This window comes from Rhagoletis zephyria, unplaced genomic scaffold (assembly GCF_001687245.7).
Source record: "Rhagoletis zephyria isolate East Lansing unplaced genomic scaffold, Rhagoletis_zephyria_1.1 Rzeph_scaffold_08414, whole genome shotgun sequence".
Classification (NCBI taxonomy): Eukaryota; Metazoa; Arthropoda; class Insecta; order Diptera; family Tephritidae; genus Rhagoletis; species Rhagoletis zephyria.
In genome coordinates this window covers 652-21028 of record NW_016165494.1, presented here as the reverse complement: position 1 = coordinate 21028, position 20377 = coordinate 652, and the positions used below count along the sequence as shown (strand labels likewise).

The following is a 20377-nucleotide window of genomic DNA, read 5'->3' as shown; positions in this document are numbered from 1 at the left end:
CACAAACCCCGCACGAAATTTCCCAGTCTTAATGACTTTACTCAAAGAAGCGTCCANCGGGCATGGTTCCACCTTAAACAAATTACCGCCTCAAATAACGCTTCCCACTTACTATATCATGTCAAGAACCGGGTTCACCACAAACCCCGCACGAAATTTCCCAGTCTTAATGACTTTACTCAAAGAAGCGTCCAATTCTTGGAGGGCTTAACTGTCTTTACGGACAATTCAAAGATGGAATGCTGGGTTGGTGCAGGCGTTTTCATTGATCAATATAATCTAATACTTTCGTTTCGCTTACCAGACCAAACAATTGAAATTAAGGGGAGTAAGGTACATAAAAGAGAATGCCCGCTCCAGAACGCAGATGAGTACCTTCTCAGATAGAGCTGCTTGGCTATCTCAGACACTCTCTTCAATCGCTTTTAAATCTATACTCGATTTCAGATCAAAGCGAAATTACCCTTATTTGGGTCCTAGGCCACAGGAACATTAACGGAAGCGAGGCAGCGGACCTACTAGCAAGGTGCGACTCCGCACTGAATGTGTCCCACGCGATGGACATGGGCGCCTCAATCAGGGAGATCAAAGAAGATCAGAGAATTTCCTAAATGTATCATTCGAAGGCTAGACAGAGGTGAAACCGTACAGGATCTTATAAGAATACCTGGCACTTTGGGGTATTCTACGACCCACTTAAAATCAGTCTTTTAGGAATGAGCAAAGCAAATACCTACAAACTCACATCAGTCTGCACAGGGCACTGGCCGATTTTGGTACATGTCGAAGCGATTGGCTTACTCTTCAATAACTTTACACTTAGCTGCGAGGACCCGGGCTCAAAAACGGCAGTCGAAGACTTTCTGTGCCAGTGCCCAGACCTACCAAGTATAAGGCTAAAGACACGCGGCAAACCATTCCTGCAGTAGGTTTCAGGACCAAGGCGAACTTCTATAAGAACAACCATGGCGATCTAGTAACCGATGTCCGGAACATACTTAAATTATGCAAAAGTGATCGATTTTTTTGAGTTATTTCCAAATTGATCTACCGCACGTAAGTCTTCGTTTTTTTCAGAAATATCAGAGCAGAAATTTTAAAATATAATATATTTTATCATTTCGATGGAAAACCCGCCTATTTTTCGGTGATGTACCCTAATGTACATATGTATATGTACATGTAAAATCCAAAAGTTTTTCGGAAACGCCTCTGATGATGTTGATGAAATTTTGCATTTAGACAATGACGTTTTGTACTTAAAATTATCTAGATCTACTCGAAATAAGTTACAAATTAATTATAATAAAATATATGATTATCAATTATAAAGTTTTTTAAAAATCCTCAAATCAGAAAAATGTTTGTATAGGGTTGCCACCTTTTTTCCATCGTATATAATTTTTCGTAATAAATTTTCTATCTTATAATTTTAACGAGCTTTTTTTGTAAGTGTGTAGTATGCATACATAAAGACACTCATAATAGTACTCTTCATCCCGCCGGTTTTCCAAATAGAGTTGCCACCTACTTTTTAATGAAAGATATTTTTTTAACTTGTTAGATATTAAAAGATAAATTGCTAAATTTATTTCCAAAATTTTCTTTTATGCAATTTGGGGTACTCGTGCAACAGTCAATATTTAGTAATGGCATACGACTATTGAAAACAACTCATAATTTAGCTCCCAAAGAAGTCATGCGGACAAAATTTAAATAAAATAAAATTATGTGAAAATTTTCAATTTACTGGCGATTTATAAAATATACCCAAAATATGTAAATTTTATTGCAGCTAAATCCGTAATAAATGAGAATAGCAAAAAACAAACACCGTTTTAACCCTTTTTTCAAACATTGTATGCGCTCGTTATTCTTAAATTGTTGCCCAGCTTTAAATAAAAAGCATGTTTCTTCCTCAAAAAAAAACAAAAAAAAACTTGCATTGCATAAAAAATAACTTGTCAAGGCAAATGAGATTCTCTACACATTAATGAGATTCCCACAACACTTTCAAAACCATAAGAAAAAAATGCAAAAAAAGCCAGAATTGAGCCAAACTTAGTAGCACACACAGACTGTGTGTTGCGAAACAAAAAAAAAAACAAATGTTTTACTGATAGGCAAAAAACAGGACTCAGCCGACATGACGGCCGATGTGCATACATACACATGTGGACGATAACCCTTTTTCAAGCAAGCCAAAGGCGAGCAAACTAAAAAAAAGGGACATATATACATTTTCATTTGCATGTATGTATGTGTGTGTGTTCTGAAAAAAATCCCCCAAAACTGAAATGCCAGACAAGGCAGGCCAGACCAGGGCAGACGAGACCAGCCCGAACCAAGCCAGCTAACATAAAAAACTGCCCAAGCGGCGGCCGCCACCGCGCTGTTACCTTTACCGCAGCAAAGCAATCTGCATGAGGAAATGGGTGTGCAACGTGCATAAAAAATACATGAATGTATGTATGTACGTATGCACGCAAACAAAATTGACGTAAACAATATCGGCGCTATATGTATGCATTGCGCATGCGTACGAACCCTTAACCCGTTTTTGGTGTGTTTGTTGTATGCAAAGTAGAGGATGATTGAGCGGTGTAGCGGGGTGTTAAAGATTCATTCAAATTCAGTAAGCAACAGCGCTGAGCGGAGAATACATAGAAAGAAAAAAAAACACAAGCAAATGCAAAAACACATGAAATTAAAAGGATCATCACCGCCGTGAACAGCTCTGCACTGCTCGTTAGATACGCATGAAGAGCAGCAAGAGTGATAAACCCGAAGGGACAGGCAGACAGGACGATATTTGTATTTTTTGATTTTTTTTTGCACTTTTTTCAACACTTTCGATATTTTTTTGTACTAAAAGCCAGAAAAAAAATGCTTGTGCATTCAAATTAAGCGTGTGAACTATTGAAGATGCTGCGCCGTTTGATCAAAATGATTTGAGCAAATAATCAAAAAAAAAAAAAGTGAAATGATAGAAAAAAACTCTTTAATATGTGGGAATTATAAGGAAGAAAAGTTGAAAGAATACAGAGAAGTTTTCTGGGATTTTTGAATTATGTATTTGTATAGGTATGTATGTAAGAGGCTATGAGCTCTTGGCGCTATACACATGGTTCAGAATTTTATAAAAAAATTGACTTAAAGATATTAAAAAAAAACTGAATAAGTGAGGCCACTGCGCGAGGAAGAAGTGCAACTTCAAAGGAAAAAAAATCCAGAAAGGGCGAAGTTTGCAATAGGTTAGGTTAGGTTATTGGGATCGTCTATAAGACAGGGCCCATTGTGATACCGTATATCGATGGCTGAGTGGAAGATCGATCTGTATCGGCAGCCAGTTCGAAAACGCCCTATCTCTGAAAATTTTTCAACAACGCCTTATTTCAGAATTTGATTGAAAACCACCCAATCTCAGCTGCCGATTCAAAAACGCCCTATCTCAAACGAAAATACGCTCAACTCTATGTCTATGTCTATGTCTATGCCTCAGTCTAAGTCTATGTCTATGTCTAAGTCTGTGCCTATGTCTATGTCTGCGTCTATGTCTATGTCTATGTCCATGTTTACGTATATGTCTATGTCTACGCCCAACTCTATGTCTATGTCTATGTCGATCTATGTCGGCTTCGGAAAGGACCCTGAAGGTCAGGCCTTTTTAAATTTTTACGATTATTAGCATATATTTCCTTATTAGTACTACGTAACATATCTAACAGTTTTAATAGCTTCCATTTGTAATCCAAAATTTTGTCTATTCTCTTTTACAGTGGTGGCTACCTCACGTCCAAACAATGGGGCCGAAACGCAACTCTATCGCGTACTTCAACGTGCCAGCTTACTTGTCTACTACGACACGCTGCTGGAAATGGGCGGTGATGATGTGCAACAACTGTACGAAGCAGGTGAAGAGGAATTTCTGGAAATCATGGCCCTAGTAGGTATGGCTTCGAAACCTTTACATGTACGACGCCTACAAAAAGCATTACACGAGTGGGCCAACAATCCAGTGCTGTTTCAGGGTCCCTTAAGTTCTACGTCTAGCACACCAGGTACTTTTAAGCATAGAACTTTATTACATCGAACACTTTGTCACACATTTTCTTCTACTGCCTTCACAGGTCTCTTCGACACCCCCACCAAATCGCCAGCGCTCCTCATGAAACCCGATGTATCGCCATCGTTCACACGCACCGCGTTTCCCTCCTTCAATCCTGCACCCGCCTTTAATCCCACACCTCTAGCCGCCACATCCTCCCACCTAATTTCACAAATGTGTCAGCCTATGATTTCGGTGCCCGTCATCCAGCCACACACCCCAATGCCACTTCCTGCAACTGTCCTACCTGCTGCCGCTACGCCCCAAGCGCCGCCTATACTAAGCGCCTCTACTGGTGCCGGCAGTACGGCTGGCACTACACATCAAGTATCCTCCAGCTCGCCTCAACTTACGCCTGTGCTCACGGAAATGCAAGTGGCGCGCATAACGCAAGGTGCTGAGAAAATTGCACGCCAACTGCCGCAACGCGAACCGCGCGCACACACGTCAAAGAAACGTACCAGTCGCGAGCTGGAACAAGTGATCGCTATGCATGAGAATGATCCGCGACGCATGGATGAGATACGTAAGTACTCGGCCATCTATGGACGTTTCGATTGTAAGCGTCGGCCAGAGAAACCGCTTACGCTGCACGAAGTTTGCGTCAATGAGGCAGCGGCGCAGCTGTGTCGATTAGTGCCACCACTGTTGACGCGTCGTGATGAACTCTTTCCGCTAGCGCGTCAAATTGTTAAGGATGCCGGTTTTGGGCATTCGGCGAGTATAGCGCGTTATGGGGGCCTGTTACCGCAAGTAATGCAGGCACAGCAGGCGATGGCGCGTTCCGTTGCCGTCTTGGATTGTGAATCGAGTGATTCGATGGCGTCTGCGTCGGGTAAGCGTGCGCGTTTGGCCTCCACCGAGACAACGAGCGCGGTGACGCCTGCCGATTTGGGTCTGAGTCGGGTAAGCAAATAAAGTTCTGATAAGTAGATAAATTGCGCCAAGGCTGGCTGCTATGCGAACGCCTGCAATTAACTAATCCAGAATGCTTTTTTTTGCTTTTCAAATATGCTTTAGCTTCAGCTTACGGTGGCTCATACGAAGGAAAACGCTTGGGTCGAGAGTATTGGCAATGTACTCATATTTTCTTTATAATTAGGGGCTTTATTTTCAATTTAATTAAAAAAATATTTATTACCACACGGGACGGAAACAATATACAATTAATTTTTCTTGTTACCTTCTTGGAGCATTCATTTTGCCCTAAACTATTTCCTTACAGTTGTCATTCCGCGTTTACTTGACTAAAGAAACTTATTCAATACCCTATACTTCTTCATCTTAAACCGAAAAGCTCTTCTCTAAATACTCCTGCTCCAGAAAATGCTATATTCTCGTCGTTAAAACAATTACACCTTTGAGACAAGTTGCGATCGTCCAAAATTATATATATAAACACATATTAGAGAGGATTTTTCTAGTCGCTTAACTAATTTTTTTAGCCTCAAACCTCATGCGGCTCAAATTCTCCTGGCAGAAACGATCAAGGTTGGATGGAAAAATACCGTGGCTGCATTAGATGAAAATAGTCGGATCATTTCTTTTTATTTGTTGATTCTTAGCACTGGGTAAGAGGGGATGTGTTTCGAAACAAATTTTTGTCAAAAGTACATCATCGTTGGATAATTTTCAAACTATGGTATTCTGTTAGGGCGTGGCTAATTTGAAAATAGACTTTTCGTCAGGAGTAATAAATACCCAAATACTTTTTACCAGAGATGTAAAGTAATCCCTTTAATCACAGNAATGCGAACGCCTGCAATTAACTAATCCAGAATGCTTTTTTTTGCTTTTCAAGTATGCTTTAGCTTCAGCTTACGGTGGCTCATACGAAGGAAAACGCTTGGGTCGAGAGTATTGGCAATTTACTCATACTTTCGTTATAATTAGGGGCTTTATTTTCAATTTAATTAAAAAAGGTTTATTACCACAAGGGACGGAAACAATATACGATTAATTTTTCTTGTTACCTTCTTGGAGCCTTCTTTTTGCCCTAAACTTTTTTCTTACAGTTTTCATCCCGCGTTTACTTGACTAAAGAAACTTATTGAAAACCCTATACTTCCTCATCTTAAACCGAATAGTTCTTCTCTAAATACTCCTGCTCCAGAAAATGCTATATTCTCGTAGTTAAAACAATTACACCTTTGAGACAAGTTGCGATCGCCCAAAATTATATATATAAACACATATTAGAGAGGATTTATCTAGTCGCTTAACTAATTTTTTTAGCCTCAAACCTCATGCGGCGGAAATTCCTGGCAGAAACGATCAAGGTTGGATGGAAAAATACCGTGGCTGCTTTAGATGAAAATAGTCGGATCATTTCTTTTTATTTGTTGACTCTTAGCACTGGGTGAGAAGGACATTTTGTCAAAAGTACATCATTGTTGGATAATTTTCAAACTATGGTATTCTGTTAGGGCGTGGCTAATTTGAAAATAGACTTTTCGTCAGGAGTAATATATACCCAAATACTTTTTACCAGAGATGTAAAGTAATCCCTTTAATCACAGATAGGAAAAATAAAGTAAGGGTCAGAATTTGTTTCAAAAACGCCCTATCACAGCTAAAAATATATTATAAATGTGCTGAGATAGGGCACTTTTGAATCGGCAGCTGAGATACGGCGTTCTTTAATCAAATTCTGAAACAGGGCGCTCTTCAACCAAATTCGGAAGTAGGGCGGTCTTGAAAAGTTTTCTAAGATAGGGCGTTTTCGAACTGGCTGCGGATATATATAAGTCGATATTCCACACAGGTATCGATATCCTCAAAATAAAAAACAATGTCTAAAATTTAAACTCGATGAATTTGTTCAAAACTAGAATTATTTTGCATCGAGTTTAGTTGATTTTTAACCGATTTCCAAAAAAGGAGGAGGTTATCAGTTCGTCGGAATNAATTTTTGAATCGGCAGCTTATTCTTCTTCAATCAAATTCTGAAATAGGGCGCTCTTCAATCAAATTCTGAAATAGGGCGTTCTTGAAAAGTTTTCTAAGTTAGGGCGTTTTCGAACTGGCTGCGGATATAGGTCTTCCACTCAGGTATCGATATCCTCAAAATAAAAAACAACGTCTAAAATTTAAACTCGATGAATTTGTTCCACACTAGAATTATTTTGCATCGAGTTTAGTTGATTTTTAACCGACTTCCAAAAAAGGAGGAGGTTATCAGTTCGTCGGAATATATATTTTTTTTTTGTTTATGTATGTTACCGATGAACCGATTTCGATAATTCTTTTTGCATCGGAAATGTAGTGTCTCAGAGGGNACCGATTTCGGCAATTCTTTTTGCATCGGAAAGGTAGTGTCTCAGAGGTGGTCCCATACTAATCTGGTTTAGTTCCGATCATTGGATCATGAAATATATATATATATTTTTTTTTTAAGTCGTTTTTTTTTTTGCTAAAAATTACTTGTTTCCTGTAGTTCTTTGTAAACATATATTTATTTATTGCAATACATACCTATGTATGTATATGTATTATTTAGCAATGATATTTTTATCACAGACTCAAGAAAATAATTACAGTATTAACAAAAGGTATTAAAAAAATAGTTGTTATTAAACTAAAAATATTTTAAATTAAGTAATTAGATTGCAATAGCACGAGATTATAGTTACAATTGTTTTATTACACTTCTAGAATAACTATTTTAAAATGTACTATTTATGTATTTATTTAATTTTATTCTTGTATTTATTTTTATGTTATTATTTTATTTTATTGTGTTTCAGTTTTATTAAATTTTTAAAGAAATTTGATTTTCTTCTTTTTTCATTTTCTTAATTTTACTTTATTTTAAATTTTTTTGTATGTCGTTTTTTATTTAAAATTTTTTACTTGGCTCAATTTTTTGTAATTTGTTATTTATGATTTATTACGTTTTTTTGTTAAAGTTGTTATTTGTTTATTATTTCCAAAAAATTTTATTCAACTGCTTTTGTTTCTTTATTTTCTTTAGTTTAAAATTTTTATTTTTCTTTATTGTAATTCGTCCGAAAAAATTTTTCCTTTCTGTTTTGATGTAATATGAATAATATATATTTTTTTTTGTTATTTTATTTTATTTTATTTTGTTTTTTTGTTTTTTTGTTTGTTTACTTAAAAAACATTTTTTAAGCTTTATTTTCTACTTATTTTGTTTANATATCATTTTTATTTTATTTTATTTTGTTTTATACTATTTTTATTCCGTTTACTTAAAAAACATTTTTTAAGCTTTATTTTCTACTTATTTTGTTTATTTCATTTGTTTAATTTTTAGTTCTTTTTTTACATTACTATGCATATTATTATTTTTTATATTATTTCAAAAAATATAGTTTTACTGCTTCGTCCAATATAATTTTTTTCATTTCTGTTTGATGTAATATGATTGATTTTTTTTTCATTTTGTTTTATAATATTTTTTATTGGCGGCCGTTTCACAAATAACCCTGGTCAAAGCAACATCGCAAAAAAAATTTAGAAAAAACGTTTCTTCTTCTTCTTAGCAGCGGTCGACCCTCGGCAGGCAATGGCAAACCTCCGACGGTATTTCTGCCATTAAAAACAGCTTCTCATAAAAAAATACAATCGCCCCTCCCCTTTGCGTGGACGAGGAGAAACTCGGCTAAACATGTTTATTCTGTATATATTTTATTTATTTCATTTCTTTAATTTGAAATTTTTTTTTAAGTTTATATAATTTTACTTTTACTATACATATTTTTTTTTTATTTTTCTTTCATTTGGGTTTTATTTGATTTTTTAACTTTCCTTAGTTTTTATAAAGTTAAATAATGGTTTGTTTAAAATTAATTTTTTATTTTATCTTAAATTCTTTTTTGTTAATTTTTGGCTTATTTCTTATTTATCTTTTTTAAATGTTTTATTTCAAATTTATTTTATTTTATTTCGCCTTATTTAATTAAATTTATTTCTTTTCTAATTAAATTTATTTTTTAATATTTTTATTTCATTCATCTACTATTCAAATTTTTCTCTACTTTTTTTTTTTTTTCATTTTATTTTTTGCTTTACTTGTTTATTTTATTTCAGTTTTTATTTTGTTAATTGTTTCTTTAGCCACAAAAAATTGTTATTTGATTTAATTTTTATTTTCTTACTTTATTTGTTAATTTCATTTATTATTTAATTTTTATTTTTAATTCTAATTTGAATTTAAACTGAATTTTTTTCTTATTTTATTTTATTTTTCATTTTTCTTTCTGTAGTTTTGCAAATTTTTAGTAACTTATACAAATTATAGTAATTGGTTTAACTTGAAATTTATTTAATTTTTACTGTGGATAATGGTTGCTTTCTGNACCACTAGGCGGCGTACAAGTTATCTCGGCAGCCGGCGGTCACATCATTGCTGTGGCGAATCCAGCGCTGGCACTGAGTCCAACACTCAATGAGGCGCTGAGTCTGAAGCGTGAGGCGAATTCACCGGAATTGTAAACACTATGAGAAAGGAAGGAGGAGGGAGCGTTTGAAAATTGGGTTGGGAAGTAATGGACTCAAGCGCGATTAAATATTTCACAGTTCAAAACTTAAGTACATAAATAGATTTTTAGTTTTAATTTGTTCGTTATGAAATGAAAACAAAGAAAGATAAATATTATGAAATCGTGCAATTTATGTAGAGTAAGTAATTTATTAGATTACATACTTATGTACATATATGTAGTTATACTGTAAATAGAAAAACTTTAAAAAATATAAACAATTGATTTGCACATTTTTAAACTACCACGAACCACAATGAAACTGCCTTTTATGTGTAAAGTTAAATAAGGAAATAAATGTTGAAAATCATTCACTATAATTTTAAATAATTTCATTGAAAAGAAAAATGGAAAATCCAAATTCAAATACATACAAAAATAGTGTGTGTTTGGAAAAATCGGACCACTACAAGATATAGCTAATTGTTCAGATATGAGATTTTGTGATACAAATCTTTCATTTATGCAGATAGGAACAGGAGTCAGATTGGGATTTAGCACCAAAAAATCTGCAAGATACGATTTGTTTTACTCGGCTGGTAAAAAAAAATTTAAAATTTGTCGAACTGTGTAATAGATGCATCCTTTTGCAACCGAGCTACAAAAGAACACTCGCTTAAATGATAAAATATGTACATGCACAACAACAACACAAACTTGGATATATATCCGAGTTTAGCCTGGTCGGTTAAAAAATACGTGACCTGAAGGGTAGTGCCGTTGATTGAAAACACTGCCCTATTTTGAATTTTTAATGAGTAAGTGGAGAGGGAATCTTTGTTTCCTTATATATGTACATGACCACGGCCGATATGGTGGAGTGGTTGGAAGTGCGCGCTTCCACTCCGCATGACGTGGTCAAAGCAATATCGCAAAAAAATGTAGCGAAGGGACCGACTCCGAGCGGCGATTGTATTTTTATGAGAAGTATTTTTTATGGCAGAAATACACTCGGTGGTTTGCCATTGCCTGCCGAGGGGCGACCGCTGTTCAGAAGAAAGTTTGTGTAACAACATCAAGGCGCACGCCACAAATCGGAGGAGAAGCTCGGCCAAACACTAACATATGTATAAGCGCCAATCGATTATTATTATTATTAGGGTGGTCCTTAAATGTAAGAAGCAAATTTTTATATCAGATTTCCTAATCCTAAACCCTTTTGTCGATGCTACTACAGGCGAGGATACCACATATAAATTTTGGTTCCGATTGGAGTCGGATAAGACGTGTCTCACAGGGGTCAAACTTCAGATTATCCTATGAAAACGTCTTAAACGATTGCAATCGGGACCAAAATTTGTATGTGATATCTGTGATCGTGGTATTACTGATTGAGGGGGTCAGACTGAAAAAAATCGTTCGTTTGATTTTAAGGACCACCTTTATATACCTACATACATAGATGATTTTACCAAAAAAAAAAAATATTTACTTATACCATATATACATATGCATTAGTAGTATCCTAAATTCCATACGGAGCAATTAAACTCAATCTTTTCTCGACTCTATTTGGCTGTAACGCTCGCGACAACTGAGTTTAGCGAATATATGTAGAACCCTGTCGTTGCTCATCGACCACTTCTCTACTAGTTTCATGGCATAGCAAATCTAAGTATTCGAAGTAGTTTGTAGATTTTGCAATTCCGCATGAGCGTAGGACACATTTCTCTCCCATACATTGTGCTACTGTCCTTACTTGTTTCCATTATTTTCCGTAGTGTAGAACTGAGTGGAACAGCATTTCAACTAAACACCGTATAGTGGTAGTGGCAATATTTTGTATATTTACATACATATTACATATGTATATAAATGATTTATTATTTGTATACAAATTTCAACAAAAAACAAAAGAACACAAAAAAATTAAATTCAATATGCATACATAGTATGATATACAAATCTACATTACACGTATGTATATTACAAATACAACGCAAAAACAAAAATTAATTCAAATTATTCGCCCTCATAAGAGCTAATCTCTCAAAGTTCTTGTCGCTCAAGTTTTCTCCGATAGTCGCGTCCACCATCCCCCTAAAAGCAAATAACCGTTCAACGGGAGCAGAAGATGTTATTGCGGTATTGCATTTGAGGAAAACATCTTTAACTAACGAGTAGTTTTGAAGCGAGTTCAGAGACGTAGATTTATCCAGTAAATATGTTTCGAACTGATGCCGAGCACCATCTCGTTGAAGGTTCTTGTAATCAGCTAATATAAAAGAAAATAAAGAAGAAAAAAATTATTGTTTTGAACTATTTAATTTCTTACTCACGTTTGGTATCTCCGAAATCCAAAAATGAGTTTGGCATATCAAGTGTTCCAAATTCTGTTGATGCTTCCGTATAATCGCAGCAGTGTGCCGAATACTTAAGGAACCAGTCTTTTAATAGTTCAGCACTGAGTTGTGGTGCCGTTCGCTGCAAAACGGGTAAGAATCTTAATTTCAGTGCTGGACACGTCATCGTTGCGACAATGGCTACCTCCGACTCTTTATCGCCTTAAAAGGTATAGTTTATTATTGCTTAATTATGTATATCTACATACTAAAATAATTCTATAATTACCTTCAAAGTAGGTTTTGAATCTTTTCGTCAAACAATTTATCATTTCGCCACATACTGGAGATAGTGCGCGCAGCTCATTGGTTTCTTGTAGTCTACCCAATTTAACCTTCAGAGACATAAGCGCAGCAATAAAATTTCCGAAGTACATATTTTCTTCATTTTGTAAAAAGTCAATGGCACTGGCTATAGGCTCCATCAGCTTCGCATAGCTCTCCAAATATTCGATATCTGGCGGTGTAAATTTTGCAATATTTAGTGCTGTACATAGAAGCGATAATTTGTCTTTATGTGCTAATAGATTCTGCACGCTGTCAAATAAAGAATTCCAACATGTGACTCTTGGAGTCTTTAGTGATGAGGATAATATGCCTTGTATTAACGTTGCCGATTTTGGGCGTGCACATTTGTGCCATATATTGGAGCAGCTGGAAAAAAAAATTAAATTAAAAAAAATACTAAATACTAACAGCTTATGTACAAATTGTTACCGCATGAATGCCTGCTTGTGTCGCGAATACAACTTTTTATTTTGTTTGATGATGTTTAGAAAATCAGTTGAGGACAATAGATTTAGTGTGTGACTGGCACACCTAAAATATTGTGGCAGTTCTAATGGTGTGTCAACAAACTTAACTCGCTCCTCTTCAACGAAAGACTCTTCTGCTGAATCACTACTACTCTCAATACTTTCTTCCGCTACATATTAAAAAAAAGTAGTAAATCTTAAGTTTTTATGAGATACTTTACAAAAATGTCTGACTTCAAAATTACCTGTTAGACCATATTCTTTGAAAGCCTTACAAAAGTTCGCACCATTGTCTGTTATAGTCAACTGTAACTTATTATCTTCCAAATTGAATTCTTCATGGATAGAGGCAATCAGCTGCGCAATCCTCTCATAGCTAGGGCTGCCTTTAAAACGGCGACAAGCCAAAGCTATATGGCTACGTTTGAAAGTAGTTGGGCATAGCCAATGGCAGGTATATCCAAGAAATGATATCTCTCCAGCCGACCAAATATCCGCGGTTGTACAATAATATTGCACTGCGTTTAATAAATCTTTCGTTTCTGCTAACCACTGCAAATGTTTTTCCTCTAAAATATCTGCCATTACGCGCCTGCTTTTGAACTCTATCTGTAAGCCTTTGAATAGATTTTTAAATTCAGGTTTTTCCACGGTACTCAAAGGACTATAGGTCGCGGCTAGAAACATCAAAACTCTTTCGTCGAAATCGTTAGTCTTTTTCGGCTTGTTTTCCATTTCAATTTTTTTCCTTTGCTCATATTGTTTGAACTCATTTTCGTGGTATAGGCGCAAATGTCTTATAAAGTTTGAGGAGACACCCAACGAACCTTTAATTTTTTGCGGACACATTCTGCATTGCACTAGTATTCCTTCCATTCTCCTCAAGTAATCCGTTTCATCTCTCTACATATGTAAATAAAGATAAGAAAACATGAAGATGCAATTCAAATTTTTGCTAACCTACCTTTTGAATAACACTAAAAAATCCATTTTCAAAGAGAATGCGGTTGACTCCCTTAACGTTTAATTTTTGTAATGTTCCAGTTGCTTGCTCGTCTTCTTCATAGCGTCTATTTGTGTTTTAAGATTTCAAAAAAGATTGTATATGACCAGACATGGGCATAGTGCACTAAATCTCAAGTACCACTAATATTGCAAATAGTGGAGCTTATTGTTTTCTTATCCCACTAAAGTATGGTGGGACTAAGTTTCTTTCACTGCACTGAGAAAAAAAGGAAACCATATCCTCATTGTTTCAAGGCAAAACACATATCATTTTGCGCCAATTTTACTTTAACCCTCTCAGGCCCGTATGAATATATTTAAAAAACTCATGATTTACTTAAAAGGTAAATTGTGGTTCATCAAGGATTAGATAAATAATGAAAAAAATTTTATGTTATAAAATAGTATCTCCTAAAATGTTCGTTAATATCAATTAAAGTGTTTTTTTCCAAACAAAAATTTTTTTTTCAAAGACTTAATTTTTCTTCAAAATAATTTTTTTTCAATAAAATTGCTTTAAGTATTGTATTTCGCCTTTGATATTATTATTTTTTTTATTTCTGATAAGATATCAAAACAAACTTTTTCCGAACGTATAATTTTTACCGAAAACTCTTTATTTTCCCAAAAACTTTTAATTTGTTTTCTTTTTCTAAAATTCCATGATAAAAATACTCAGCTAAATGAATTTGAGGCACATTTAAAACAAAGAAAATATATATGAAACTACTTAAAACTTTTGGGAAATATATTTCCCATGTTCCTAAAAGGGTTAAACTGGGCCCGCGGCATTCGTGATAGAATGACTTTACGTTTCGAATCGAATCGAGGAAAATTACAGCTGTTTTCTCCCCAAAACAATTCAAATTAACGAAGCGCATTTGCTATCGAATGCCGTGGTCTCAAAATCAAATTTGGAATCGAGTTGCGTTCGATATCGAATCGGCGATTCGGGCCCAGATCTATTTTTGGAGGTATTTTCGTTTGAGCACCATTTCGTTCTGCACTTCACAGATGCTTTTTCGTAATAAAGAAAAAAATATATAAATTATACGTTCCGTCTAATGGCATTCGAACCCGGACCCTCCTGAAAGCTAACAAATAGTAGCAAACATCTCAAATATTAATCAAACAGATTCTGACCGCGGCTAGCCTTTACTACCCCCACAAAATAAAATAGGCGCTCTACAGGAGCAGAGGACGGAATGGGGGTGTTAAATTTTTGATAGATTTAGTGAAAATAGTTTTTAAACCACTAATATTACCTTAGTGGAAATTTTGTCAGCTCCACTATCACTAGGCTTGTAGTGTAAAGCATTGTGCACTACCACTGAAAACAACAATGGTAGAGAGCAGTGATTTTTCAACTAATAAATGTTTGTTCATGAAATCAACCAGCTCCACTATCGCTACCGCAGTGGTATTTAAAAGCGCAGTGCACTCAAGGATTAGTGCACTAAGCCCATGTCTGTATATGACAGTAGTTTCTTACCCAATATCCAATGCCGCACTTCTTGGAAATTTTGCTGGTATATACTCCACACTGTTTCCTTTCCGTTTTATTGAAATACAAGATCTGATATTTTTTGATTCTTCTACACCAAAAGTGGGATCCACCACACCACCATCCTCGGCATCGGAATTAAAATCGAACATCTTATTTTTGAAACAGCGCACGGCAAACAAAAATTACTAACTACACTTTTTGGTCGCACGTTTTCCTTATTTGTCAAAATTGCACTAATCAACTGCATCACATCAGCAGGTAAAGTTAATAAAGTTATAGCGAAGCTTTTATGCCCTACACCGCTACTATTTAAGTAGTAAGTAGTGCAAATCTACCACGGTATGCATTTGGCTGTAGCTAATTCAGTAACTACATACGAACACTAGCTTTTAAAGTAGGGTACAACCAAAAGTGCATCTTATGCGTTGATGCGTACATTACAAAAACAGCAATGCATTGCTTATGCGCAAGCCTAGAAGTATGCACCCTTTAGTGCAATATATGTATATTCATATTCCATTATCACTACGGAAAATAAATTAGTGGTGTAATATTTTCTTCCACTACTCAGAATATTTAGTGGAAGAAAATTGTTTAAGGACTACTTTTTATTTAGTGGAAGCTTTTTACCTCCACTACCAGCAAGCTTGTAGTTGAAAGTTGATTTTACAATCACTAGAAGCAAGCTCTCCTCCGATTTTTGGTGTGATCCGCTTTCACGCTGTCACACAAAATGGAGGGACATACAATTTTACGTCTCATAGTGATTTGAAGCTGGAGTTTACTTTTCATAATACTCCACAACCTTCATTTTTCAAACCAATTTGATAATTTTTTTTATGAAATCCTATTTGCAAAAGAGCTGTGGAGCCCGATTTTTGAATTTTTATTGGTTTTTATTAAATTTTGTAGTAAAAAGTGCATAAAGAGTAGCAATTTTGAGGAGAATCGATTCCTAGTTGAAAACCTCTAACACCAAAACGAAAAATTCGCGAGAAAAATTTGAAATGCTATAAAAAACTTTTTACCACAATTAAAAAAAAAAATATTTTTTTTTTGAATTTTTAGAAAAGTTTTAGGTATGCACTTTTATAGCTCTATGAATTTTAGTATCATAAATTGCTAAGCACTCGCATTGATTTTTCATAATTTTTTTACCTAACAGGGCTAGGCATTCCATATAAAAAAACATTCCAAGCACACTTTATATGGAAGAAAATGCCTGGCACCATGATGAAAAGAATATTTTAAAAGTATGAGATTTCCTAGCCATTTGAAACTTTGCATTACACAAAAAAAAAAAAAAAAAAACATTGAACTATAGTACTGTATAACTAAAATTTTTCAAAAAATTAATAATTAATGATTATTTCTTTTTCTGCACTTTGCACAAAAAAATTTATAATAAAAATTCAAAAATCGGACTCTTATAAATTTGATAAGATTTCATTTAAAAAAAAAATTCATATTGGTTGAAAAATGAAGGCTCAGGAGGTGTGTGAATTCCAGTTTCAAAGCACTGTGCGCCTCCGAACAGCAAATGGTTTTAATGAGAAGCTTTTTTTCATGACACAGATATATTCTCCAAGCCAGTGTTGCCGTTATTGGAGTTTTCCTATCAAATTTGGTAAAATGTTTCCTCTCTGCTGGCTGTTATGTAGTTCAAAAGGAATTTTGGTAGATTTTAATCACACTTACATACATGTATAGAAAGACAACAAATATACCACAAACATGCTTAAAAATTTTCAAAATACATATATACGGAAATTAATTCTATACTAACTGAGCTTTAAGTCCTGCCTATAATCAAAAGCTATAGCTGTGCTACTAACTCAATGCGGGTCACTTCATAGATACGCGTGTTAAAGCTTTTCAAAGCTCTATATACAATTTATATACGGCTGGTACAAAATAAAAGTTTTCGATGGCCAGCATTGCACTAAACCGGTGACAGGTACCGCCTTCTCTGCGGCCAAAGCTCTTTTACGTTTACATTTTTTATAGACGTGTCCGTAGTTAAAGCTCTCTCTTTGCCTATCGCTGCATTAAAAAGAGTTTGGAAAATCTCTTGTCTTAGTTAATTTCGTAGAATAACAAATGACAATGAATATGGCAAAAACTTAAACCCATTTATCTCCAAATTAAATTTAAAATATATTACAAAAATCGAGTGCTCACCACCAAAATAAAGGCAAGGTTTGAGCTCAATATATCAGCTTTATACCTCTCTAGAACCTCGCGGTTTTTTTATATTCTAACCACCTACGAAACAAATCTGTTTAATGATGCCATGTCGTATGCGATAAAAGTCGGATAACTTGATGGATCAGAGCAGAGCATAAGGTGGAAGAAAAAAGTGGCAGACCATTGGCTGGTCAAATTCTTTACGGTACCCCTTTCAGTCACAGGGTACAGAGACGAAACTTCAGTTTTGATGGGTTTTGAAATCTTTTAATGGGGATTTTGGTAGGAAAAATACACGTCTGAGTGGCAGCACTGCAAGTAGGTTTACCATTTCCTGCCGTAAAGCGACCGCCATTTGAAAAAAAGACTATCTCCTTAGATATGTACATATGTAGACTGCCCGAAAGGCCAATATTTGGCCCCAATAAGAAAATACCCGAACATAACTGGAATCTAAATACAAGTGGAAAGCAAGCTGCGCTCAAGTCTTTTTCATCTTACTGGATTAAACCGTTAATCACTGTGGAAAGATCACACGGCTCAGTTAGTCAATAAACGTGGACTCTCGTCCTCGAAATAAGCGAGAATTCCTGACCCTCCTATAATACACAGCGTACATCTTTGCTCTTAAGTCACCTTAGGGGCTTTTATGGGCTTACATGACATAAGACTAGATAGTGGAAAACCAGTATTACGCACCCTTGGCAAACCATTTAATAATACCTGGCATAGATTTCACAGATGGAAATAAGCCCATCGACAAGCTCATAACATCGAGAGGGTTGAGTATTCCGAACAGGGATGTGCAGATTTTTGTATTTTTGTAGGTATTGAAAATATCCTTTAAATTAGTTTTATATTAAGCGAATTAGTTTTATATTAAGCGAATAAGAAGGACGAAATTCGAGGATGTGGTCGAGTGCATATTAGTCCTTTTTTGAAGTAATTTATTTTTCAAATTTCAAGTTCCTTTAAGAAAAATCCTGACGTCAGAGAGAAAAACTAAAACCGTAGTTTTATTATATTTGACCCATGGTTTCGCGAATATATAAAATTTACTAACGCACGGTGTAATTAAAAGTATTTTATCTCCCAATTTACCAATAATCTCTACTTACACACCCATTTCAATTTCATTCAATTCTGCTCGATTACAATCGTATCGCAAACAATTAAGTTTATTGATATTTTTCCAACATTGATCACACCGATCAGTAGCGAGAGATAAATATCTCTATCAATCGCAAATATTTATTCACCATTGAAATGCTAACAATTGTCTGCCTTTGTGGCTGATTTGATCGCCTTTGTAGTATGAGTACACAACAGCAACTTCATACATACAAATATGCTTATTGACTTGCGACTACCACAACCCTTTCAGCATCAGCAGAAAAGAAAGGAACCATTGACATGCACATACATATGTATGTATGTACGTATGTGAGTCAAAGGCAGGGTGCCATCCTTACAAATTTTTGCCATAGTCTGCTTTCATCAGATGTCAATAAATTTCGATAATAACAATATTTGGTAAATGCCAGTAGCAATGAGATGGGAAAGTATGCAAATATTAGTGAAGGAAGAAATCGATCGAGCTGATCGCACGCAAATTGAAAATGCATTGTCACGTGGGCTTTGTTTGTACGAGGAGGCTTGTAGCATACACACACACACACACGCACTTACACAGAGTTAGGCTACTCAGAGGGTATAAATGTTATTTGCAAAACAATGCAAATCTCTTTCATATACATACTTAAGTATTTACCTAACTCACCTCCTCCCCACAGCAGTGTGATATGTTAATTTAGCATTCGAGAATGCAATTTTCCCTTTTGATCTAAGTATGCAAATCATTTAATGCAAATGCGATTTTGAGTGTTGAATGCAGATAATTTACATGTTGAAATATGCAAATCTTTGAGGAAATTTCGCGACCACCCATCAGCATTGCTACTTGAGTTTTTAAGTATTTAAGGTTATTTGCCCCTTTTTTTCTACGATGGCCTAATGAATGAATGCGCTGCGCCATGTGCGAGTAAGTATTGTGAGAAATCACGCTTTACTGCATCCAAATGCGCCGATAGCGTCTTGTGGGCAATACACAAATAGTATGTACTTCCATGTGTTGTTGTGGTGTAAAGATGCTTACGAGTAAGTATTTAATCCTTTCGTTACATCTCTACACAAGTCATATGTTCGCTTAAAGGAAAATCATAATCCTTTGTAGTTAGCAGCCTAAATATGTAAAAATGTCTTAGAATCACAAAAAAAATGCCACTCGCGAGCAGCTGTTGAAAATTTAAATAACAAAAAAACACCAAATGCAAGGAAATCTTAAACAACATCAGCGGCATGTGCCCCAACACTTTTCCTTATCATTACATCATTATGGCAGAGGATCCGTGAAAAGCGCGGGTGAAAGTATGTATGTATGTAAATGGCATTGTATGCAGGACTTATTCAAATAAGATTGCGACTGACTGCTTACCACAACAAAGCGTTGATGAGATTTCAAAGAGAGGATAAGTAAACCATGAAAGGTTGCATTTCAGTCGAGTAGAGGGGTTAGAAAAGTTTTTAAAAATAAAGGTGGCATAAAAAAGCAGGAAAAATCAAACAGCTGCTGCGTTGTTTCGGAGAATCCCTCTTTAATAAATAAAATATGTGTATGAGGGAATAGTTTCTTTATATTTAATAAAATGGAAATTTACTTACTTCATTCCTATTTCGAAAAGTTATTATTATATTTTTTTTTAACTAAGTAATTCCGTAATTTATAATTGTCGATTCTTTAACTAATCTTGTACATATACTGTTGTGAAAAGTTGCGGTTAAAAAAGAGGCCTACTTCCGACTCATCCAAGATTGCCTCATAAGGCTTAGACTTAATAATTTATAGCAAAAATTCACCATCTCTACAACTTCAAACAAAGTTCCAGCATACAAATACCTAGGTTGGGTTG

The 20377-nt window shown here is 35.1% G+C and overlaps 2 protein-coding genes across 3 annotated transcripts; one reads left to right on the top strand and one right to left on the bottom strand.

The window, feature by feature from the left end:
* The first annotated feature begins 3475 nt into the window (after nt 1-3475).
* LOC108375036 (NGFI-A-binding protein homolog) lies at nt 3476-9928 on the top strand. Its single transcript, XM_017631107.1, has 4 exons — nt 3476-3656; nt 3780-4061; nt 4131-5014; nt 9425-9928. Exons 1-4 carry the CDS (start codon nt 3476-3478, stop codon nt 9563-9565), a joined length of 1488 nt encoding a protein of 495 aa, XP_017486596.1. The 3' UTR covers nt 9566-9928.
* A 1524-nt stretch (nt 9929-11452) lies between these two features.
* Nucleotides 11453-15467, bottom strand: LOC108375037 (uncharacterized). 2 transcript variants are annotated; one of them, XM_017631108.1, is made up of 7 exons: nt 15207-15467; nt 13674-13779; nt 12955-13612; nt 12672-12879; nt 12184-12608; nt 11892-12116; nt 11453-11827 (listed from the first exon to the last, which is right to left on the bottom strand). In XM_017631108.1, the coding sequence occupies exons 1-7, from the start codon at nt 15368-15370 to the stop codon at nt 11565-11567; spliced, it is 2049 nt and encodes a 682-aa protein (XP_017486597.1). In that variant the 5' UTR covers nt 15371-15467; the 3' UTR covers nt 11453-11564. The 2 variants fall into 2 exon arrangements, with proteins under 2 accessions (XP_017486597.1, XP_017486598.1); XM_017631109.1 differs by having other exon boundaries at nt 13674-13768; nt 15207-15287.
* Nucleotides 15468-20377: the final 4910 nt, after the last annotated feature.

Coding starts and splice junctions, on each gene's coding strand:
- LOC108375037 (XM_017631108.1), bottom strand. CDS start 15,370: ATGTTCGATTTTAATTCCGATGCCGAGGATGGTGGTGTGGTGGATCCC. Junction 13,780..15,206: donor AGTGCGGCATTGGATATTGG/GTAAGAAACTAC, acceptor AAACACAAATAG/ACGCTATGAAGAAGACGAGC. Junction 11,828..11,891: donor GGATTTCGGAGATACCAAAC/GTGAGTAAGAAA, acceptor CTTTTATATTAG/CTGATTACAAGAACCTTCAA.